The sequence below is a fragment of the Schistocerca gregaria genome, unplaced genomic scaffold (genome assembly GCF_023897955.1).
Source record: "Schistocerca gregaria isolate iqSchGreg1 unplaced genomic scaffold, iqSchGreg1.2 ptg000304l, whole genome shotgun sequence".
Taxonomy (NCBI): domain Eukaryota; kingdom Metazoa; phylum Arthropoda; class Insecta; order Orthoptera; family Acrididae; genus Schistocerca; species Schistocerca gregaria.
Window position 1 is genome coordinate 2,446,846 of NW_026061786.1, and position 25,904 is coordinate 2,472,749.

The 25,904-nt window shown below is 45.5% G+C and overlaps 1 protein-coding gene across 1 annotated transcript in view; it reads left to right on the top strand.

The window, feature by feature from the left end:
- LOC126305261 (phorbol ester/diacylglycerol-binding protein unc-13-like) overlaps window positions 1–25,904 on the top strand; it is a 641,582-nt gene that overhangs the window by 167,310 nt on the left and 448,368 nt on the right. Inside the window, exon 3 of the mRNA XM_049992031.1 lies at window positions 9,057–9,159. Coding sequence (XP_049847988.1) covers window positions 9,057–9,159 — 103 coding nt within the window. The remainder of the gene's footprint in view (window positions 1–9,056; window positions 9,160–25,904) is intronic.

Below are 25,904 nucleotides of genomic sequence, written 5' to 3' on the forward strand. Positions count from 1 at the left end.
TCATCGTCGACGCAAGGGCTTCCATCAAACTTTATGGCGAACTCAGTAAAAAAGACATCGTTAGACTCTGTCGACGCATTGGATAGCTGTTACCTCTGGTGTTAGGGCGTCTTTGCGACACGTGCTGGTCACGGTACGCTCAGCCTGACACCACCTGCTGCTCACTGCAGACGATCTGAAATGCCGCAATAGAGGGGCACCACGACCAGGAGACGTAAGCAGCTGTCTGTCTGTAAAACTTGTTATTATAATATTTAGATCATTGCAATTTCTTTGTGTAAGGCTACCGGTTTCAACCGCACTTAGCGATTGTCATGAGGCTTAGCGAAGGCAAATAATAAGAAGAGGGCGGTGGGTCAAAATAGTGTGTACACTGAAGTGTACACAAATACCGAGTAGTTGGTACCGCTTCAAGTAGTCAGGTAACATCTTACTTTATTGAGTGCTGCACAAGTCTCGCGCATTAATATGTATTCAAAATGGTTGAAATGGCACACAGCACTATGGGACTTAACATCTATGGTCATCAGTCCCCTAGAACATAGAACTACTTAAACCTAACCAACCTAAGGACGTTGTGGTTGGCAGGAGAGCCAACACCGTGTTACAAGAGGAGGCCGAAAGGCACGCGATTTAGCTCACGCAGGCTGGCGTGAGGTCTGGAACAGGACAAGGAAACTAAAATTTAGAAACAACGGACGTAGCTGGTGGAATACTTAACTTTAATCCATTAATGATGAACGTCGCTCTTGTCGGTACATAGTTCACAATATCAATAGTAACTGATAATGGTGCCTTGCTAGGTCGTAGCAAATGACATAGCTCAAGGCTATGCTAAACTATCTTCTCGGCAATTGAGAACGTAAGTAGGCAGTGAACCATCGCTAGCAAAGTCGGCTGTACAACTGGGGGCGAGTGCTAGGAAGTCTCTCTAGACCTGCCGTGTGGCGGCGCTCTGTATGCAGTCACTGATAGTGGCGACACGCGGGTCCGACGTATACTACCGGACCGCGGGCGACTTAAAGGCTACCACCTAGCAAGTGTGGTGTCTGGCGGTGACACCACATTCCTCCCCCACAAATCGGCGTACGGTTGTGGCATAAGGCTTCCGCCCGCCGTGGATAGGACCCCATGTTGACGTATGCGACAAGGTGGGGAGCCTAACAGCAGGCGAGGCTGTGCCACCGGCACCCTGCCATTCGGACCGCGGGGAGCTACGAAACGCCTGTAAACCTGCTCCAGGGTGCATGCCAAGATGCGATGTATGCGCCCGTAGAGAGGATCGGCCGAAGGGTCGACCTCCATCGGGCCGGGGCACCGGACGGGCGAAGACGACATATGGTCACAGGAAGTGATCGGCGGCGCGTGACCCAGGGAGGCGCCCGGCGGTTGCAGCGACGCGTCCACTGCGGGCGTCGCCGGCGGGAGAACAGGCGGCGGCGGCGTGTCGCCATGGGGCAAAATGGAAGGCAGCGTCGGTAACACCTGGGGCTGAGGCGAGCCAGTGGATGGCTCCCCAGGGCGCTGACCGGATGGCACCGTCGCTGAAAGCAGACGGCGAGCGGCAGATCCCGTGCGACGACTGAGGCGCAGCTGATTGAGATGCCGACGCACCTCACCAGAGGCCCCCAAAACCAGATACATAGCGCCGCCGAGGCAGCGAAGAATGCGCCCTTCGAGCCAACGACGTGAACCTCGATAGTGGCGATAGTAGACAACGGCGCCTGGAGCAAAAGCAGGTGGCTGCCGCTGCACAGGAACCTGATGCGGCGGATGTAGCAAAGACATCAAGGTTCGATGAGGGCGGCCGTGGAGCAACTCAGCCGGCGAACGACCATCTCGGGGCTGAGAGTGATACGAGGACAAAAAGAGCAATAACGCGTCCTCCTGAGAATGCGACTTCAACATCTGTGACTTGAAAGTCCTGACCAATCGTTCAGCGGCACCGTTTGTCTGTGGCGAAAACGGCGCGAACGTCAGATGTTGAATACCATAGGCCTTGCAGAATGACTGAAATTCTGCGGACATGAATTGTGGGCCATTGTCGGAAACAATAGTCTGTGGAAGACCTTCAATGAAAAAGATAGCGGATGACGCTTGGATGGTGGCAGATGACGTCGTGGAAGACATCCGGAAAACAAAAGGAAAATTACTGAATGAGTCTACCACAACCAACCATCGAGCATTCTAGAATGGACCAGCAAAATCGATGTGTAAGCGTTGCCAAGGGGAAGTGGCTTTTGGTCATGCAAAGAATTTCCGCGGTGGTCCTGATTGTTGTTCGGCACACACCTTGCAAGAAGAGCACATATTCGTAATCGCGGCATCGATTCCGAACCAAGTACAGTGCTGACGAGCAAGTTGTTTCGTTCTCACTATACCCCAATGTCCTTGGTGAAGAAGCTCTAACACAAAGAACTGTAACTAACGTGGTACCACGACCCTGGACTGATCATCGTCAGAACGCAACAGCAAAACACCACGTCGTACAAAAAGTCTCCCCGATCCGTGACTTTTACAAGGGCTATTGCGTAGCAACAAAACGCAGAACGGGAGCAAGGACAGGGTCGGCAGCTGTGGCTGTAGCTACACGACGAAATTCAATCGGAAACGATTAGACCACATCATCGTTTTCCGCATCAGTGAACATGCAAGCAAGTTCGTAGGAATCGAATGCCCTATCCTCAGCAACAGGCAAGCGGGACAGCGCATCGGCGTTTCCGTGCTTAGCAGTGGACCGATACAAGATATCGTAGCGGTACTGCGAGAGGAAAATAGACCAGCGTATGAATTTCTGCGCTGTACGTGGAGGTACAGGCTTGGTCGGATGAAAAAGCGATGTCAAAGGTTTGTGGTCTGTGATTATGGTGAAGTGACGATCATACAAGAAATCATGAAACTTTGTAACACCAAATACGAGAGACAATGCTTCTTTCTCGATCTGTGAATAATTTCTGTGAGCATACTAGAGCAATTTGGACGCAAAGGGAGTAGGGCAATCGTGCGATCCATCTCTGTGCGCAAGCACAGCACCGATCCCGAAATCCGATGCATCCACCGTCAACAAGAGGGGCTTCTGGGGATGGAATGGCGTAAGGCAAGTATTGGAAAGCAACGCCGATTTCAACTGGCGAAAGGCGCGGTCGCATTCCGTCGTCCAGACGAACGGAACACCCTTACGACGTAAGCGAAGAAGCGGAGCTGAAATGGAAGAGGCATGCGGCACATAGCGGTGGTAGTAATTTATTTTTCCTAGCACACTCTGTAGCTGCTTCAAATTCTGCATCGAAGGCAAGTTTTGTATGGCAGGAAGGTGCGTGGGACTGAGATGTATGCCTTGGGCATTGAGTACATGTCCCAGGTATGGCAAATCACGAGCAAAACCCACACATTTGTCCTTCCGCAAGCGAAGACCATTTTGTCGAAAGACCTGAAATAATGTTCTGAGATTGGCTGAATGCTCTTCTTCCGTCTTTCCGGAGATCACAATATTGTCCAGATAGTTTGCTGCAGTAGGGACCGACGCACAAACAGTTTGTAGATATTGCTGAGACAATGCAGGGGCGGATGCACACCCGAATGGCAGTCGTTTGAATCCATACAACCCAAGATGAGTGTTAACCACCAAAAAGCGCTGGGATTCTTTGTCCACCGGTATTTGCAAGTACGCATCTGCGAGATCCAACTTCGAAAAATATTTACCCGGGCACAGTTTGTCAAAAAGATCTTCCGAGCGGGCTAAAGGAAAAGTTGCAACCACTAGTTGTGGATTCACTGTGGCCTTGAAGTCCACACAAAGTCTCAACTTTCCGGAAGGTTTTGGCCAAATTACTAAGGGTGATGTCCAGAGAGAAGCCTGCACACGTTCAATTACACCTTGTGATACCAAATCGTGTAATGTTTTTGTGACCTCATCACGTAATGCGTGGGGAACATTGCGCGCTCTTAAAAATTTCGGTTGCGCGTTTACTTTCAGTTCCAAATGTGCTTTATAGTTCTTAGCGCAACCTAGGCCCGTTGCAAAAATGTCTGGAAATTCTTCACATAGACGAGAAACACTGTCTGAAGGCACAGTCTGGTTCACTGATAGGACCTGATTTACTATAGACAAGTTAAACAACTGAAATAAATCGAAACCAAACAAGTTCACTGCAGAAGAAGAACGAAGGACGAAAAATGACAGAAGTTTTGTTTGTTCTTTGTATGTTGCAAGAAGGCTGCACTGTCCTAAGACAGAGATCTCATGACGTGAATAGCTAGTTAACTTAACATTTGTGACACGCAACGGAGGTGTGCCCAGCAGTTTGTAAGTGTCTTGATTGATCCGTGAAACTGCAGCTCCGATATCGAACTGGAATGGTATCACTTTGCCGTTAATGTCCAAGTCTACAAAAAGTTTATTGTCCTGCTGACGACAAGAGCTACTGTCTCGTGCAACGTGAACTGACACTGGTACAGAATCACTTGCGACTTGACGGGAGTTCCGGCGATGTCGACGCACACTATTTTTGGGACGAACACAGTCGCTGTTAGAGAGAGTGGCACTGCGCGGAGTGGAATGAACTACATGAATTTCCATGGGCGAAGTTTCGTGAGCCTGAGTATCCTTGGTTCGATTCAGATTACGGCACGAAGCAAAGGGCCTGGAGCGGTTTTGAGCTTCCGATCTGGACTTTTTCTGGCAAACACTCTGAACATGTCCTTTTTTATTACAATAAAAGCAAATAACTTGGCGTGACGGGCAATTCTCACGCGAATGTGTAGTAGCACACCGCGGGCATGATTTGATCACTGCGTTAGCTTGCCGGCGCGGCACACGTGGCTGAGAGCCTGGCGGCAGCGGCGCGGCCGGGCGCGAGAGCTGTTTACATCTCCGTGCAGCTCGCTCGGCGGGCCGGTTAACCCGACACACTGCTGGCGAAGTTTCAAATGATTCCTGAGCAAAGTAAAGTGTGTCCTGCCGATCCAATATGTCCATCACTTGCTGAATGGAGGGATTTACTAGTTTCAAAATCTGTTCTCTTATACGAACATCAGAAACGTTCTGTGCAATTGCATCACGTACCATAGTATCTGAATAAGGGAGTCCACATTGACACTTAAAAGCACAATCCCTAGTAAAGGCCTTGCAAGGTTGAAACCCTCTCCCGATTAGTCTGACCTGCTGTACGTTTTGTACGAAAGAAGGTATACCTTTTCTCAACTACATGACTGATTCTTTGCAATATGTATCTAATGCAGACAAAATTTCGGCGTAGGACAGAGTTGCTACGTCTCGTCGGGGAAATAATTTGACTATCACACGGTACGTTTGTACGCCGACTGAAGACAAAAAAAATGCTCCCGCTCGTTACCTTCAATTCTGTTGGCGGCGAGATGGAATCCAAATTGGCGTAACCACTCCGTCCAGCTTTCCAGTGCAGCATCAAAAGGACGAAAAGTTGGTGCAACTGCGACGTGAATGTTCCCCAGAGCATAATAGAGTCGCCACCAGCTTCTCTCCGTCCCGCAGTACTGCTGTCGAGGAGTTGTTCCCCTAGAAGACGACAAATTCGCGCCCTCCCGTCGGCATGATGAAGAAGGTATCCGGATTCATCAGACCGTTCAACGCCCTGCCATTGCGCCGATGTCCAGTGCCGATGGCCACGTGTCCATTTTAGTCGTAGTTGCGAATGTCGTGGAACTGACATTGGCACACGCATGGATAATCAGCTGTGGAGGTTCATCATGAGGAATTTTCTGTGCACTGTGCGTTCAGAAATATTTGTACTCTATCCAGAATTAAAGTCTGATCTTAGTTGCGCCATAGTTCGAGGCCCTTTCCGCTCTATCAGGTTGCCCAGACACCTGTAATGAGGGGTGTCCGCCCAGCCCCACGACGCCTGGACCTGGTTTCACCCTTGGTTTCACCGCGTCCTGAAAACACTCACCAAAGCGCTCCTCGACCTCACGACAAGTGCTGTAGTTTCCGAAATGCTAGCACCGATCCAGAGGGCCATCAAAATCTGCCCTCCGTCAATCTCAGATAGATCGCGCGCATTCCACATCCTACACACGGACAGCAGGCTCCCCGATTCTGTATGCACCGTGCGTGTGCCTGACTAACAGTCATGTCTCTCCAGGTGACGCTGCTGTCGCCCGGGTCGGTTTATACCGCTAGCAGGTCGGTGATCACAATGTTCTGGCTGGTCAGTGTGCGCCTTCCTCGTGAATCAGTCGTCCCATTAGTGAAAACAGTGCGGAACTCCGTGCACTAGTTTAGAGCCCAGCTGCAACATACAGACAGAAAGATGCGGCCTGGCACGGTAAGTTTATTATTTATATACGCACATTTAAAAAAGTTTACATCACCCCGGTTCCCAGAGCTCCTGAAGATAGACGTAGACTGTGTATATTGTATCTCAGACACAGTCCTTTTGACTCTCCAGATAAGTCACTAAACAAGCCCAAAGGTCAACCATGCACGATCAGCGCCTATGAGACGGAGGGGGTCCGACAGTCGATCAGTTTCAGTCATTCCACAAGGAAGAAGCAACACGGCTCGTGTTGTCTGCAGTTCAACCATGCCCATGCGTTCAATACCCCGGTTCGATCGCGTCCGCATTGTTACTTTGTTCCAGGAAGGACTCTCAACAAGGAAAGTGTCCAGGCGTCTCGGAGTGAACCAAAGCGATGTTACTCGGACATGGAGGACATACAGAGAGACTGTCGATGACAAGCATCGCTCAGGCCGCCCAAGGGCCACTATAGCAGTGGATGACCGCTACCTGCGGATTATGGCTCGGACGAAACCTGGCAGCAACGCCACCATGTTAAATAATGCTTTTTGTGCAGCCACAGGAGGTTGTGTTACGATTCAAACTGAACGCAATAGGCTGCATGATGCGCAACTTCAATAACGACGTCCATGGCGAGGTCCATCTTTGCAACCAAGACACAATGCATCGCGGTACAGATGGGCCCAACAACATGCCGAATGGACGGCTGAGGATTGGTATCACGTTCTCTTCACCGATGAATGTCGCATATGCCTTAAACCAGACAATTGTCTGAGACGTGTTTGGAGGCAATCCGGTCATTCTGAGCCGGCCGGAGTGGCCGAGCGGTTCTAGGCGCCACAGTCTGGAGCCGTGTGACGGCTACGGTCGCAGGTTCGAATCCTGCCTCGGGCATGGGTGTGTGTGATGTCCTCAGGTTAGTTAGGTTTAAGCAGTTTTAAGTTCGTTGGGACTGATGACCTCAGAAATTAAGTCCCATAGTGCTCAGAGCCATTGAACCATTTTGAACGGGTTAGGCTGAACTGTTTAGACAGACTGTCCAGCGAGTACAGCAAGGTGGAGGTTCCCTGCTGTTTTGGGGTGGCATTAAGTGGCATTATGAACGCCGCTAGTTGTCATGGAAGGCACTGTAGTGGCCGCAGGATACGCGAACGCATTCCTCCGACCGACAGTGCAACAATATTGGCAGTATATTGGCGAAACATTCGTCTTCATGGACGACAAGACGCATCCCCATCGACCACATCTCGTGAATGACTTCCTTCAGGATAACGACATCGCTCGACTAGAGCGGCCAGCAAGTTCTCCAGACATGGACCCTATCGAACATGCCTGGGACACGTTGAAAAGTGTTGTTGATGGGCGACGTGACCCATCAGCCATTCTGAGGGACCTACGCCGAATCACCGTTGTGGACTGGGACAATCCGGACCAAGAGTGCCTTGCTGAAATTGTGGATAGTCTGTCGCGACCGATACAGGCATGCATCAAATGCAAGAGGCCGTCTACTGGGTATTAGAGGTACCGGTGTGTGCAGCAGTCGGGATCACCACATCTGAAGGTCTCACTGCATGGTGCTACAACACGCAATGTGTGTCTTCATGAGCAATAAAAATGGCGGAAATGATGTTTATGTTGATCTCTATTCCAATTTTCTGTACAGGTTCCGGAACGCTCGGAACCGAGGTGATGCAAAACATTTTTCATATGTGTATATACTCATATAAAAACCACATGTTGTTCTGTAACTTTATTCTATTATTCCTGATTTCGAGGAACAGTATACATATTTTCGTCATTGAATTCACCGATCGTTTCTCTACAATTGGTTTTATCATTTTAACTATTGTTCTTACTTTTGTCGTTTAGAATTTCTTTAATATATTGAAACAACGGCTGTAAACTGCTCAAACTTCCATACTACAATGAGGGTCCAAGGTACTGTATTAATGCACGAGGTTTGTACAGCATTTCGTAGAAGAAGTTGTCACTCAGTGATGTGACAAGCTTTTGCGGTAACGACTGTATGACGTGTTCTGTGTTTTTATTCTTTGTAATATTTTAACCCACTGACGTTGCGTTGTCTGATCGTTTCTTTCTGTTTGTTGTCATTAGACCTGAAGATGACCGAAAAGTGATGATAAAGAGGTAACATTGTACATGATGTTTCACAGGGATTGTAGCGGAGACGTAGTAGATAAAGTTTCCATAAGAAAGCCACGTCCGGAAATGTGCTGCATGGATGTAATATAAGTTTTAAGATGTGATCACTTTCATATTTATCGCTTCACGGTGCTCCTTTGTCACGGAGAAGACAACCTGATGACGAGTGCTCGAACCACTGTATTTCGTACCCTTCTTGGTATGTGATCCTTATCAAAACTGTATCTGCGAAGTACCCTCTTCAGCCTGTAGAATGTATCTGCGAAGTACTCTCTTCAGCCTCTAGAAGAGTGTAATAGAAATTATGAGACATATTGTATGCCAAATGAGTAACGGAGCATCCGTTTCAATAAGAAGCTTTATACATCACTGACGGTGCGTCCTTGAAAATTTAACCATGCTAAGTTTCATGGTACTAGCCTGGGTCTTAGCGCGCTTTTTACAGATGCATTCTACGAGTATTAGGAACTACGGGATCGTAAATATTTTCAGTTATAAGTTGGAATTAGTCTATTTTACTGATACCTGTATGCGCTTTGTGGCTCGTAGGACATGTTTAATTGACCATTGGTGTCCGTGAATGACCATAGTGACATGTTATGTTTTATGTTGCAGCTGCGCAGTACAACACCTATGTCACGCTGAAGCTGCAGAATGTGAAGTCGACTACGGTAACGGTGAAAGGCGCCAACCCCTGCTGGGAACAAGACTTCCTGTTGTGAGTACCGCTCATTGCTTCTAAATTATCTATGAATATGTTGTGGCCTTCCTGATTTGTTTTGAAAATAGCAGAATTCTTCTGCTGCTTTGAGTGTATTGATCTGATTAACTCAGAACAGCGTGATTTAATTCCACAACATATAATTATTCTCGTTTTACTTTCGTTTATATTCATTTATAGCCTCTTTTCAACGCACCATCCACTCTTTTCAACTGTTCTTCCAAGATCTTTGCCGTTTCTGGCAGAATTACGACATTATCGGTAAATGATTTTTTCCTTTTAAATCCTTTGAAATATCTTTCCAAAATTCTCCTTGGTTTTCCCTACTGCGTCCTCACTGTGTAGAGTGAATAACATTTGACATAGGCTGCAACCTTGCCTCACCCTCTTCCGAATTACAGAAGAGCAGTCTGGTTTCTGTAAACGCTACAAACATTGCCACTGGCAGAACAGATTTGGTGCAGGACTGTGACAGTTCCGTAGGTGGGTATTGCTGTAGTCAACTGTTAAAGATTTTATTAGGAACAAGAGAGACTCCTTATCCTCCAGTCAGCTACATTTATTTGTTATTGTCTATTTGCTATCGATTTCGAATATCTAAGGATTCCTCTTTAAGCCTTTTGGCTAGCTAATGTACAAGAGTTCGGCAAAAATATGGAAGCACTGTGAGAAATGGATGCTTGGACATAAATCCAAACGACAGCGCAACTTGCAGGTTGCACTGTTCTGTTTGCAACTGCGGGGTGTCTCACTTCAGTTGCAAGTGGCTATCGTTGTCAGAAGAGTGTTCCGTATAGTTGTAATTGCATTATGTCGGAGCTACGTGAATTCTAACGCGGGAAAATTGTTGGTGCTCATTGGTGTGCACTTCCATGACCACAGTTTTTTAAGTGTTCGGTGGTTGACGATGGATTCTACCCAAGATTTATGTTGCATACAGAGATACCGGAAATTCATCATACGCTAAGTCACAACTTGGAGGAAAGTGTATGTTGAGCGATTGCGACGGACTGTCATTGAAGAGGTCTGTGACGAAAAATAAACGGACTACAACTGAAAAATAATGTGAGCATCAGAACTACACGAACGGACCTCCATAAGCAGGGAACTGCAAGGTGAGCTGTGATACAAATTCCCACAACGATGAAAAAATGATGTCCAAACTATATGACCTGGAATAAAGTCATTTAGTCGGATGAGTCCTGTTTCCCACTGTTTCCGACGTCTTGCCCATTTTTATGTCCCAACAGTGACACATGGTGGAGGTTCGGTGATGTCGGCAGCCGTTTCGTGGTATCACATGGACCCAAAGGTTACTCGGCAAGGTCACTTTATTGCCAAGGACTATGTGACTGATTTGGCCATGCCCGTGCCATGGTACAATGTTTGCTGCCAAATGGTGATAAGCCGCTTTCAAAACGAAAGGGTTCCATTCACTCACTTCATATCGTCCAGGACTGGTTTTGTGAGCGCGAGTCACATCTCCCATCGTCTCCATTGTCAACACACCCTAGCATTATTGAGTCTTTGTAGCATTGTTTTCATTCTTAATGTAAATAAATATGTAGTTATGAAGAACTGCATAACGTTCCTTTGGAAACCGTAGAGGACCTTTGTTTATCCTTTCCGAAACGACTGGAAGCTGCTTTGAATGCCAACGGTTTTCCTGCGCCTTATTAGACTTGGTTATGTGCTGCGTTTCTGGTGTTTCTATACCTCTGTGTACATTACGTAGAATTTTCAGGATCTTTGAACGATCTTTCCTGTCACTGTGCTTTGGTCGATTGGATCAACATACTCACTTCGCTGAATGCATTTCGGCTGACCTTTTGTCGTCGAAGAGAAAGTGTGTGTGTGTGTGTGTGTGTGTGTGTGTGTGCGTGTGTGTGCGTGTGTGTGTGTGCGTGTGCGTGAGTGGGTGAGGGAGAGGGTCAGAGGGTGGGGGACAGGGTGGGGATGGGGTTAGGGTGAGGGTATGAGTGAGAGTGAAAAATTGTGTACAGTGCAAGGAGGAGAGGTGGAATAGAGGACGTACATGCCCTCAGATAGTCTGCCTGTATTCCTCAAACCAAGTCCACACTGGATTCTGGTCATTTTGAGACATTCTGCAGAGTCGTAAACCCAAGAGACCAACTCTAGGTAAGTTCGGGGCTAAAGTAGCAAACAGACTCAAGTGTAGTTCTTCGATGAGAAATTTCACATTCATTTTCCTTCAAAGGAATCTTATAAAGATCTTAGGAAGACAAATTAAGTAAATTCTGTGGTAATCTACAGAGTTATCTTGGATTTGATTAAGTGCCAAAAAAAATACTTTGTAACCTCCAGATAACAGATAAAATAGCCATGGAATGGAATCCTGGAGTATGTCGTAGTTTCATTAAAGTAAAGCACTAGTTACAAAACAAAATCGTTGAATGAGTAATGTACTCGTCGTTGTGTCATGTATACCAGGTAGAGACATATGATATAATACCTGAGAACGGCGCAAATGACTTAGGGAGAATACGCCAGGGCATCACGCGGAAAGATATGGCCGTGAAGGCCACACGAAGCACTACAGAGACGGACAGAATGCACCGGGAGCGAGGTGCGGACAGAGAGCGAGCGCAGTCGGCAGCCGAGACAGACAGCGGCAGCGAGATTAAATCAATGATGACAAATTACTTGAGGAAAGAATGAAGTAACTGAGTAGTACTGAATCCATACAAATTATAAAAGCGTATGTGTGTGTGTGTGTGTGTGTGTGTGTGTGTGTGTGTGTGTGTTTACATTTTCTCCTAAATCACTGGATCAAGTTCAACTGAATTAGGTACACAAATCACTTACTGTGTGGAAAGAACCACTGTGGGGATAAGAACCGTCTACCTCTCAAAAAGGGTAGAGTGGACGTAAGAAAGCAGTGTATCTCACGACGCATCAATAGTCAGACTATATTTATCCAGTATTTAAGAACAACAAACTTTACTCATAAATCTAAACATTTACGAGACTCTTTGTGAGTAACACCGTCCAAAAATGATGAAAGGAGAAAAGTTTATTGTTCACCATGTCTTTGCTGTTCATGCTGTATGACTGCCACATAAGGCTTGACCTTAAAGTTATTGCTTCTTTCATAATATTTCTATTCGCAAGATTTTTGCAGACAGTATTCACAAAACCAATGAAGTTATCTGCAAAAATGTGTCATTGTACGATGCATACTTCAGGAAATATGACGTCATACACATAAAGCGGCGTGGAAATGAAACTATAGGGCAGAATTTGCTAGAGATATATACCTCTGGATCGAAATTTGTGAAACTTGGTACACCTATTGCTTACTATCTGGAAAGAAATGCTGTCGGATGAAGAACCAGCAACCTCCTGTTGGGGTGAGGATGATAAATAGCAAGAGAGAAAGGAAAGAGAAGGAGATGGAAAGAGCCAGGGAACAGCAGGAGAGGAAGTGAGAAGTGTGGGACAGGGAGGTGGATAGAGAGACAGGGTAGGAGGAGACGGATGTAGAAAGGCAAAAGGAGAGAAGTGTGGAGGAGGAGCTGGAAGGGAAGGAGCGGATGGACAGAGAGAGGGGCAGGAGGAGATGTACACAGTGATGAGGAGGGAGCAATGGACTGAGAAAGGAAAAGGGAATGAACAAAGAGAGGGAGAGATATTCAGAGGGAGAGGAACAGAAGGACAGAGAGAGGTGGTGGAAGATGGAGATGGACTCCGTGGGGGGGGGGGGGGGGAGGAGATGAATATTGGGGGAAATGGGGGATGGGCTAATAGAAGTGGAAAAAATGTATACTTGGCCTTCAATAGATACCCAGATAGTACTGAATGCAAAAGTGCTCAGAAAAGTCTGATTTTGAAAGTAATAATTCGCACTGACTCTAGAATACTATTCATAAAAAATCACGACCGGTTTCACACCACTAGAAGAGGTATCCTCAGGGTTAATGATTCTTTTTACTATGTCATCGCCGAAAGCTAACTGTCCCTGCCATGGAGCCAGACTCTAAGTTTCGCGTGATGTTGTAAGCAAATAACGTGCTAAAAGTGGTAATCCTTACTTAAAGCGAAGAGGGTAGCAGAACCGCACCAGAAGCAGGAATGTGGTTGAGCTGCAGCAGGCAAGGTAGAACTGACCACTATGCAGTGGGGAAGATGGTCAAGTCTAATTTTCACTAAGTGCTACTTAGTCGGCACAGGTAACATCAGTGCATGGTAACAGCTGGTGTCGCTAATTTTATCAGTCGATACAATAATTGGCAACAAAGAAATAACGATTGTAGGCTTCTCCTGTTTCAGTAAGTAATTTATCTACAAAATTATCGCAAAAAATGTGCGATGCAACGCGTCGCAGCGCCACCACATCTCAGGGTAACAAACAATTGAATACTACTGCATGAGTGTAGAAACCCTCGGTAGACGAAGAATATGACTTAGTAGTGTCAGTGGGTTGCATGTGGCTGCCGCTTTAAATATCTTTCCATGCAGTCAGATTGTAATAGTAAACGCAGTCAGATTCTAAAATATGTAAAGCATATAAATTCCATCGCTCATAAACATTGACATTCAATAGCATACAATAGTAGTCACCTTATACATGCCGAGACGTAACAGTGCAAGAGAGTACCCATTTATTCAACAATAAACAGTGATAATGAACGAATATACATGGTGAAACAGAACTCCACAGACAAACTTTGAGTGTATGTGTATTCAAATGGTTCAAATGGCTCTGAGCACTATGGGACTTAACATCTGAGGTCATCAGTACCCTAGAACTCAGAACTACTTAAACCTAACTAACCTAAGGGCAACACACACATCCATGCCCGAGGCAGGATTCCAACCTGCGACCGTAGCAGTCGCGCGGTACCGGACTGAAGCGCCTAGAACCTTTCAGCCACCGTGGATGGCTGTATGTATGTGGTGTCTGCTTTTTCGGGCATGTCCAAAAGAACACACACCATTTTTAATACTGCAGCCTTACATGATAATGATCCAAAGGAAATAATCAAGGTAAGTGCTAGTGCACATTCAAATACATCAATGGCGAAAGTTGAAAATTCGTGCCTGATCTGTACTCGAACCCGCATATTTCCTTTTTTCACGAACGGTCGCATTGACCGCCTTAGCCATCCAGACACGATCCCTGATCGCTGAACCCTGATCGAATTAAATTTCTAACTTAACCTCACACCACTTAGTGTCGCTGCCCATTATCCTTGTTATTCGCTGCGATTCGCTGGTTCACACAAGTGGCCTCTTTGCCTCAATCCCGGCTGTCTTCACCCTCGGGCAGGCAATGACATGCAGGATGTGGTCCCTGCTCCGGACCTTGGTCTGGATCTAGCGCCCGAGCGTGTCCTCCTGGGGCAGCTGCAGCGAGTGTCTTCCACGCTTGTCTGGAGTGTCTTGGGAGGTCCCGAGATCCAGGGCAATCTGGATAGGTGTCGGCTAATGGCCGGGGTTCGCGTGAGACGGCGCTCAGGAGGGACTGACCTGTCCTCCTTGTGGATGTAGTCGCCTGAGGCGAACCCATTTGGCACGGATGTAAGGTAAAGATCCTGTTTCACGCCGCAGGCGTTTCCTAAGGCTTCGGACGCCAGCCGAGGTTGCTGCCTAGGCGTCAGTGTACGAATGTTCCATTACGAATGAATTATTTGCCCAAGGACGTCCGTTTATCTGGTTCGTGCATCTGGTCTGTGGAGTAGTGACTTGAGGAGTCGGCCCAGTGATCCCTTCGGTGCAGATGCACTAAGACTCTCGTATTCTTACGGGAATCAGCGAGTCGTTACAGGTAACGAGGATATTCGGGAATTGAGCTGGAGCATTGCGCCAGTAGCGTGTGAGTAAGTTGGAAATCTGAGTCGGTCAGGGACTGTGTCCAGATGGATGAGGCGATCATTCGTGAGAAACGGTGAAATCCTGGTTAGAGTCCCAGTCTGGAACGAATTTTCACTTTTTCCCACTGATGTCTTTATATACCCACTAACAGCTAATGTCATTGTTACCTTCGGATAATACACCCTGAGAGGTTGTTAAAGGGATAGTAGTTTGGTTGAAGGGTCCCACAGTCTTCGTTCGGCTCGCTACAGCTCGCATTTCGTTTGGTTTATTGTTTCAGGTAGCTTTTTATATTTGTTGTACTAAAAATAGTGCACAGGAGTGCAAATGTCGATGGTGTAAGCTGTGAAGCTCGTTTCCATCCGCTCACAGTTTCTGCTTTCTTCAAGTCTGCGTGCTGTACTCCCCTGTTGAGCCTAGGGTTTTGTTTTCCGGCTGTATCAGTTGTTCTTTGACAGTGATGTACAGCAGTACTGTGGAAAGGTTTGCTGATGAAGACTTGACTGGTATGCACCTGGTGTGCGGTCTCACTGAAAGCGACGGCAGCCCGGCACAATGACGCTGTGATGATCTGTTTCCACACCGACGGCAACCGCGTCTCAGTGCTTTTGCGTCCTGACATGAGGCCCTAGGGGGAAGTATCCTTCCGTGTTAGAGTGGAAGATAATGGCTGTGTGAGTTATGCTACTGCTACAACACCCGATGATGAAGAGAATGTGCACTATGTGATCAAAAGTATCCGGACACCCCAAAAAACATACGTTTTTCATATTAGGTGCATTGTACTGCCACCTACTGCCAGGTACTCCATATCAGCGACCTCAGTAGTCGTTAGACATCGTGGGAGAGTAGAATGGGGCGCTCCGCGGAACTCACTGACTTTGAATGTGGTCAGGTGATTCGGTGTCACTTGAGTCACACGTCTGCAAGCGAGATTTCAACACTCCTAAACATCCCTAGCTCCACTGTTTACGCTGTAATAGTGAAGTGGAAACGTGAAGTGACACGTACAGCACAAAAAAACGAATAGGCCGACCTCGTTTGTTGGCTGACAGAGACCGCCGACAGTTGAAAAGGGTCGTAATGTGTAATAGGTAGACATCTGTCCAGACCATTACACAGGAATTCCAATCTGCATCAGGATACACTGCAAGTACTACGACAGTTAGGCGGGAGGTGAGGAAACTTGGATTTCATGGTCGAGCGGCTGCTCATAAGCCACACACCACACCGGTAAATGCCAGAGAAGGCCTCGTTTGGTGTAAGGTGCGTAAACATTGGACGACTGAACAGTGGAAAAACGTTGTGTGGAGTGACGAATCACGGGATACAATGTGGTGATCCGATGTCAGGGTGTGGCTATGGCGACTGTCCGGTGAACGTCATCTGCCAGCGTGTTTACTGCCGACAGTAAAATTCGGAGGCGGCTGTGTTATGGTGTGGTGGTGTTTTTCATGGAGGGGGCTTGCACTATCACAGCACAGGCTTACATTGATGTTTTAAGCACCTTCTTGTTTCCCACTGTTGAAGAGCAAGTCGGGGTTGGCGATTGCGTCTTTCAACAGGTCGAGCACCTTTTCTTATTGCACGGCTTGTGGCGGAGCGATTGCACGACAATAACATCGCTGTAATGGACTAGCCCCCACGGATTCCTGATCCGAATCCCTCTGAATCCTATAGAACACGTATGAGATGTTTTGGAACGACGGCTTCGTGCCAAGCCTCACCGACCGACATCGATACCTCTCCTCAGTGCAGCACTCCGTGAAGAATGGCCTGCCATTCCCCAAGAAACCTTCCAGTAGCTGACTGCCGTAGGCCTGTGAGAGTGGAAGCTGTCATCAAGGCTAAGAGTGCGCCAACGCCATACTGAATTCCAGCATTACTGATGGAGGGCGCCACGAACCAGTAAGTCATTTTCAGCCAGGTGTCCGGATGCTTATGATCACAAAGTGTATTACTTGCTATTGGTGACAGTCCTGTCTCAAGTAATTGGGACGTTGCACGATCTCCGAACACAAATCAATCAATTGTTTTGAGAGCCTGACACGAACAATAGTGCACCAGGATCATCCACAGAAGTCGTATCATTGCAGCCAGCGTTGCCACTGCGAGTGAACTTTGCAAATTGATTCCTTCAGAAACGTACAGAAACCTTAATTTTCGTGCTTTCGTGTTGCTTACAAGCCACCATTTTTAAAGGGAAGGTCATATTCAATAGTAGGAATAGCTATGCATGGGGTGACTAAAATAGGCAAGCATTGGAGTGATGATCCTATCAGCAGAAGTTCAGTCTGGGTGTATTGACTGCTAATGTCAACTATTTTGTTACTAGACCTTTCCTACACCTCGGCACTGAATGTAGTCACGTACAAAACGTTCCTTAGTCTTGTCTTCCCAGAAGTCTTAAAAGATGTACCGTTAAGATTACGCCAGCTTATGTTATTTTAGCATGGCGGGGTGACAGCACACTTTGCACTCGAGGCTGTGAAGCAGTGGTACAGTTCCACGGCCATCTCGGTCACTAGACGTCATACTAATGACTTATTCTCCTGGAGTCATGTGAAGAGCCTAGTCTGAGAGACTCTGGTCAATACTCTCTCGGACCTGGTTGCTAGAATTCTCGCAGCCGCGGAAGTACGAGGCCTATTCAGAAAATAAGACCCGATGTGTCACGAAGTGGTAACAACAACGAAAATAAAAAATGCTGTATTTGCAACAGTTTGCTACATCTTGCAATTACTTTTCTACATAATCGCCCCTCTGGCTTGGACATTTGTGGTAGCTTTGTAGCAAATTTTCAAAACCCTCGTCATAGAAGGCAGCCGCTTGTGCTTCTCCCGCCACTTCTCTACGCTGGTCAGCAGTTCGTTGTCTGTGCCAATTGCCCCTGCAGTGTTCGGTCGATAAATGCCACGAAGAAGGAAATGTATCTTTCCTGGGGTTGCACGAAATCAGGCATATTTACGTGCCCAACGGCCTTTCCGCAGTGGTAACAACGGTTCCCGTCAGATTAAACGCTGTCGGACTGGGCGAGCTCTTGGGTGGGTGACCATCCGACCGGATTAGCGCTATTGGCAGGAGTGGAGCGCTCAGCCCTTGTGAGGCCTTCACGGCCTGTTTAGGCGGAGCTTAGTTTTTGTCTTTACGTGCTCGCTGTGTGTACAGAACAGAAAAGAGCGACGCGACGTGATCGACAGGCAATCTAGAGACACTGCCCAACACATCTGTGCAAAGCTTCATCGGATTTTCGCAGTCGTTTTCATTCGCGAACTATTGGACCATATTTTCGGAATAGCTTTCGAAATGTTTTATGTTTCATTCATGTTCATGAGACACATGGTGTGTCACTGTATACTCAGCCGTGATGATGTAAGTCAAAATTATGAAGTTCTCTGCATTTGTTACGCGGTGTACTGTGCATTGCCGTACCAAACTCGGATGAAAGTATAGGTGTTTCATTTGAGGGTTATTACATTACTCTGTGTTGTGTGCTGTACATTTTGTTTATTGCATATTAAAGGCGTCTTCACTGTTGTGAAAGTATTTTTACAGAAACAAGGCTTATTGTGGTTAAAGAGTTATTATCACGATGCAGGTTATTCGTCCACAGAACGGTAATTTTTGAAAAAAAAAGATTGAAGTATTCTGTTATAATTAGAACAAATGTTTTCGTATGGAACGCATTATTATTCATGTGTCTCGCTTTCTACAGGTGGATGACTATGCAACACCCACAGCTAAAGTGGCTTTGAAGGTTAAAATGACGAGAAATGTGATACTGCTAGTTGTCTGACCGACCTTCTGTAACAAATGACGGAAACGTTCACGAGTGGTCAAACACGGATGCCAATTAACCGAGATTGGACCACCTAAGTGATACGGGTCTCGTGAACAAACTGCGTTCGGTGGAAGAAGAGAGCGAAGACGATCCTTTCGAGAGATCCGCCATCAAACAAACGATCGCACTGTAATGCGTGATCTGTTATCAGAGTATGTTGGTCAAAATCCGTTTGATTACACCGATGTTCTGCCTATCCGGGAAATGAGAGCCGTGGTCAAGAAAAGCAGTGACTGAAAAACAGAAACAGTGAAAAACGTACGAGTGTTTTCCGAATGTTAACTGAAAGCAAGTTATACCAGTATAGTGTACAATAAGTGTAATTTTGTAAATACATCCTTAGTTTTGGACGAGTGACGCCTAAATGGTTCAAATGACACTAAGCACTATGGGACTTAACATCTGAGGTCATCAGTCCCCTAGACCTAGAACTACTTAAACCTAACTAACCTAAGGACATCACACACATCCATGCCCAAGGCAAGTTTCGAACCTGCGACCGTAGCAGCAGCACGGTTATGGACTGAAACGCCTAGAACCGCTCTGTCACAGCGGCCGGCGACGCATAAATATGGCAGTGGTATTTCAAATGTAATATGCAACATGTTCCGTAAACACATCAAAACAGCAGTTTCCTTTAAAACACCCGTATTTCCGATTGCATCTGTTTTCCGATTATCTGGGCAGTCTCGTGTCCGCACAGACGTGGATAATTGGCAGATTCCTCTACAGTTAACTGTTCAACTATTCACATTATCCAACACTTTCTTCGATTATATCACACAGCCACATTTGACATCAGATGATGTCTTCCGCTCTACTCTCGTTATCTGTTTGCTCGGTGCTTTGAGAACGCAAGCACCTTTACTTCTTCTTGGTTTGGCCACAGAAGCATTTTCCACAAAATGGCTTCACATACCAGTGTCTCATAAATGTAAGTAATGCATTTGTCTTTGTAACAGCGTTCTTCACAGTAGCACTGCGGGGAGGAGGAATTGTAGAAAACAGTTTAAAAAGTGACGTGATACTATTGTTCTGCAAAAGAACGTTTTGAAGAAAATTAGTGGCATGAGCACATGTGTTTGCCTCAGCACCCGACCTTCCAGGAGTTGGTCACTTGAGTTTCCTGCGCTGCAGAATGGGTCGCTTTTTAAGTTGAAACGGGCAGTCTGTTTTCATATCGGACACGATTGTAGATGAGAGAAAAGAACGTGCCTTTTATTTCCCCGCATTCAAATGCGGAGAAATATCTTTACAAAAGACGCAGAACTATTTACTAGTGTGCGTATTCGCTCGCTCATATGAGGAATAGAGAGAGAGAGAGAGAGAGAGAGAGAGAGAGAGAGATAGAGAGAGAGAGAGAGAAAGAGAGAAGGGAGGAGGTTATGGAGAGTGGAGATATTCTCGGAACTGAGTCAGAAGGTTTCGTCCCTGTATCGTCAGCAGTATTTGTGAATTTCCGAGCGCCAGCGTACTCGAATTGGAAAGGAATTCGTCGCAGTGCTCTCTGCTCAGTTACTGGATGAGAAGGACTGAGTCGCGGCATTAGCACTGACTAGGCTATGTGCGGAGCGAGCGCTTTTGTGATACTGATTCGTTTCTCATAAATCAGATTTTTTATGGTTTTTCTCAGTAATTTTGCGGGGATGTTAAAACTGAATATCGCTTTGAGCAGAATATGTATTCAACGACAGAGAGAACTTCGCTTCCTATCCAGTGTAAGTACAAGCTATATTTAAAAGTCAGTGTCTTTGTCAGATAATAGCTCATTAAAATTAGAAACTGACTGAGTATACGTGAAATCGCGTACCTGGGTGTCTACCAAATCATACTTTCGAAAATGAAATATTGTGATTAACTGTTTACTCAGTCATCAATCCAAATATCGAAGCAATAGAATATCTATGTGTAATGGATGAGTCACAGGATATATATATATGCTCGTACATCTTTTTAAGTAACGGTCAGTTTCTTTGCACAATTATAACATCCGTGTGCCTTAATTTTCTAGTGATAATGTAGCTGGTACCATTCTGTCCATCTGCTTAATCTTCATAGTGTACTAATGTTTCATAGACTTCATTCATTTTGACTCATTCCTGGGAATATTCCTGCTCTTCACTGTTTTTCTCTCTCAGTTTTTTCACTTAAATTCCCATATTTTCCATTAACATTCCAATTAAAGTATTTAACAGTGTATTCAGCATTGCTTTTACTCCTGTTTACACTTGAATCCTGTTTAGTTTCCTACTGTACAACTTCGTTAACGCTACACGCTTGGCGTTGTTTTTGTGGAAGTGCATTTGGATAGCCCCACATTTAGGAGCTAATTTGTGTTGATTACTTCAGTTGTTACTAACGTTTTAGTTCCAAAAGAAATACCTTTCTTGGACCACAACTAGACTAACAACAGCTATCCTTCAAAGACTTACTTTGATGCAATTAATGTCTTATCGTCAAACATTAAAATTGTTGTTGCTGTTGTTGTTGTGGTCTTCAGTCCTGAAACTGGTTTGATGCAGCTCTCCATGCTACTCTATCCTGTGCCAGCTTCTTCATCTCCCAGTACCTACTGCAACCTGCATCCTTCTGAATCTGCTTAGTGTAGTCATCTCTTGGTCTCCCTCTACGATTTTTACCCTCCCCGCTGCCCTCCAATACTAAGTTGGTGATCCCTTTATGCCTCAGAACATGTCCTACCAACCGCTCGCTTCTTCTGGTCAAGTTGTGCCACAAACTTCTCTTCTCCCCAATCCCATTCAATACTTCCTCATTAGTTATGTGATCTACCCATCTAATCTTCAGCACTCGTCTGTAGCACCACATTTGGAAAGCTTATATTCTCTTCTTCTTCAAACTATTTATCGTCCATTTTCCACTTCCATACATGGCTACACTCCATACAAATACTTTCAGAAATGACTTCCTGACACTTAAATCTATACTCGATGTTAACAAACTTCTCTTCTTCAGAAACGCTTTCCTTGTCATTGCCAGTCTACATTTTATATCCTCTCTACTTCGACCATCATCAGTTATTTTGCTCCCCAAATAGCAAAACACCTTTACTACTTTAAGTGTCTCATTTCCTAATCTAATTCCCTCAGCATCACCCGACTTAATTCGACTACATTCCATTATCCTCGTTTTGCTTTTGTTGATGGTCATCTTATATCCTCCTTTCAAGACACTATCCATTCCGTTCAACTGCTCTTCCAAGTCCTTTGCTGTCTCTGACAGAATTACGATGTCATCGGCGAACCTCAAAGTTTTTATTTCTTCTCCATGGACTCTAATACCTACTCCGAATTTTTCTTTTGTTTCCTTCACTGCTTGCTCAATATACAGATTGAATAACATCGGGGATAGACTACAGCCCTGTCTCACTCCCTTCCCAACCACTGCTTCCCTTTCATGTCACTCGACTCTTATAACTGCCATTTGATTTCTGTACAAATTGTAAATAGCCTTTCGCTCCCTGTATTTTACGCCTGCCACCTTTAGAATTTGAAAGAGAGTATTCCAGTCAACATTGTCAAAAGCTTTCTCTAAGTCTACAAATGCTAGAAACGTAGGTTTGCCCTTCCTTACTCTAGCTTCTAAGATAAGTCGTAGAGTCAGTATTGCCTCACGTGTTCCAACATTTCTACGGAATCCAAACTGATCTTCCCCGAGGTCGGCTTCTACTAGTTTTTCCATTCGTCTGTAAAGAACTCGCGTTAGTATTTTGCAGCTGTGACTTATTAAACTGATAGTTCGGTAATTTTCACATCTGTCAACACCTGCTTTCTTTGGGATTGGAATTATTATATTCTTCTTGAAGTCTGAGGGTATTTCGCCTGTCTCATACATCTTGCTCACCAGATGGTAGAGTTTTGTCAGGACTGGCTCTCCCAAGGCCGTCAGTAGTTCCAATGGAATATTGTGTACTCCATGGGCCTTGTTTCGACTCAGGTCTTTAAGTGCTCTGTCAAACTCTTCACGCAGTATCGTATCTCCCATTTTATCTTCATATACTTCCTCTTCCATTTCCATAATATTGTCCTCAAGTACATCGCCCTTGTATAGACCCTCTATATACTCCTTCCACCTTTCTGCTTTCCCTTCTTTGCATAGAACTGGGTTTCCATCTGAGCTCTTGATGTTCATACAAGTGGTTCTCTTATCTGCAAAGGTCTCTTTGATTTTCCTGTAGGTAGTATCTATCTTACCCCTAGTGAGATAAGCCTCTACATCCTTACATTTGTCCTCTAGCCATCCCTGCTTAGCCATTTTGCACTCCCTGTCGATGTCATTTTTGAGACGTTTGTATTCCTTTTTGCCTGCTTAATTTACTGCATTTTTATATTTTCTCCTTTCATCAATTAAATTCAATATTTCTTCTGTTACCCAAGGATTTCTACTAGCCCACGTCTTTTTACCTACTTGATCTTCTGCTGCCTTCACTACTTCATGCCTCAAAGCTACCCATTCTTCTTCTACTGTATTTCTTTCCCCCATTCCTGTCAATTGCTCCCTTATGCTCTCCTTGAAACTCCGTACAACCTCTGGTTCTTTTAGTTTATCCAGGTCCCATCTCTTTAAATTCCCACCTTTTTGCAGTTTCTTCAGTTTTAATCTACAGGTCATAACCAACAGATTGTGGACAGAGTCCACATCTGCCCTTGGAAATGTCTTACAATTTAAAACCTGGTTCCTAAATCTCTGTCGTACGATTATATAATCTATCTGAAACTTGTCAGTATATCCAGGCTTCTTCCATGTATACAGCCTTCTTTTATGATTCTTGAATCAACTGTTACCTATGATTAAGTTGTGCTCTGTGCAAAATTCTACTAGGCGGCTTCCTCTTTCATTTCTTTGCCCCATTCCATATTCATCTACTATGTTTCCTTCTCTCCCTTTTTCTACTACCGAATTCCAGTCACCCATGACTATTAAATTTTCGTCACCCTTCACTATCTGAATCATTTCTTTTATTTGATCATACATTTCTTCAATTTCTTCGTCATCTGGAGAGCTAGTTGGCATATAAACTTGTACTACTGTAGTAGGTGTGGGCTTCGTATCTATCTTGGCCACAATAATGCGTTGACTAGTAGCTTACCCGCATTCCTATTTTCTTATTCATTATTAAACCTACTCCTGCATTACCCCTATTTGATTTTGTGTTTATAACCCTGTAGTCACCTGACCAGTAGTCATGTCCTCCTGCCACCGAATGTCAATAATTCCCACTATATCTAACTGTAACCTATCCATTTCTTTTTTTAAATTTTCTAACCTACCAGCCCGATTAAGTGATCTGACATTCCACGCTCCTATGCGTAGAATGCCAGTTTTCTTTCTCCTCATAACTACATCCTCTTGAGTAGTCCCCGCCCGGAGATCCGAATGGGGGACTATTTTACCTCCGGAATATTTTACCCAAGGGGATGCCATCATCATTTAATCATACAGTAAAGCTGCATGCCCTCGGGAAAAATTACGGCTGTAGTTTCCCCTTGCTTTCAGCCGTTCGCAGTACCAGCACAGCAAGGCCGTTTTGGTTATTGTTACAAGGCCAGATCAGTCAATCATCCAGACTGTTGCCCCTGCAACTACTGAAAAGGCTGCTGCCCCTCTTCAGGAACCACACGTTTGTCTGGCCTCTCAATAGATACCCCTCCGTTGTGGTTGCACCTACGGTACGGCTATCTGTATCGCTGAGGCACGCAAGCCTCCCCACCAACGGCAAGGTCCATGGTTCATGGGGGGACATTAAAATTAAAATCATAAAATCAACAATACTTTTATTGTGTTAATAAGTCTAGCAAAGTACGAGAGGACTTGAGATAGTAATGTATATATTATTATAGCAGGCCTAATAACTTACATCCAGTATTGCGCTACGCTTCAAAGTGACGCTGATACGTGAGACACTACTTAACAACTTGGTTAGCAAGTCTCTTTAAACAACAGTGCCAACGTTGTACCAATCTTTCAATTCGTCGCGATAGAAATCCTCTCCTCGGGCAAGGCGCCGTTCAAGAACCACTGCGTGAAAGCCCCCAACATTGAAAAATCTGCTCTGCCACCCTATCCCCCCTTCCCCTTTCTCCTGCAGATGTTCTTCCAGGTCGGGTCGCTGAGAAGATGGAAACAGCATGGTTCAAGATCTGGACTTCCCGATCAGCATCACAAACGTCTGTGCAGCTTGGTCAAACTGTTGGCTCACTTTCGCTACTGCTGGTGTCATTACGTTTCATCACGTGTTCTTATTGTGATCTTCAGTCCGTAGATACAGTTGATGCCACTCTCCATGCTACTATATCCTGTGCAAACCACTTCATCTCCGAATAACTGCTGCAACCTACAACCTTCTGAAACTTTATACTCGTTTCATCTTTTGATCTTCCAATTCGAATTTTATTCCCCCAAACTTCTTTCCAATACCATATTGTTGATCCCTTGATTTGTTAGAATGTGTCATATCAACCGATCCCTTCTTATGGTTACGTTGTGCCAAAAATTTGTTTTCTTCTCAGTTCTATTCAGTATCTTCACATTATTTACGCGATTTACACATCTCATCTATAGCATTTTCTGTAGCACCACATCTTAAAAGCTGCTATTCTTTTCTTGTCTAAACGGTTTTTCTTCCATTTTTGCACTGCCATACATGGCTACAGCCCAGAAAAATAATCTCACAGAAATCTTCTTACCATTTAAATCTACACTGGAGAGCCAAAGAAACTGCCACACCTGCCTAATATCCTGTCGGGCCCCTGCGTGCACGCAGTAGCGCCGCAACACGATGTGGCATGGACTCAACTAATATTTGAAGTAGAGCTGGAGGGAATTGACATCCTGCTGGTGTGTCTATAAAACCGCAAGAGTACGAGGGGGTGGTGATCTCTTCTGACCAGCACGTTGCAAGGCATTCCAGACATGTTCTATAATGTTCAAGTCTGGGGAGTTGGGCAGCCAGTGAAAGTGTATAAACTCAGAAGAGCGTTCCTGGAGCTACTGTCTAGCAATCCCGGGGGTGTGGCGTGTCGCATTGTCCTGCTGCAATTACCAAGTC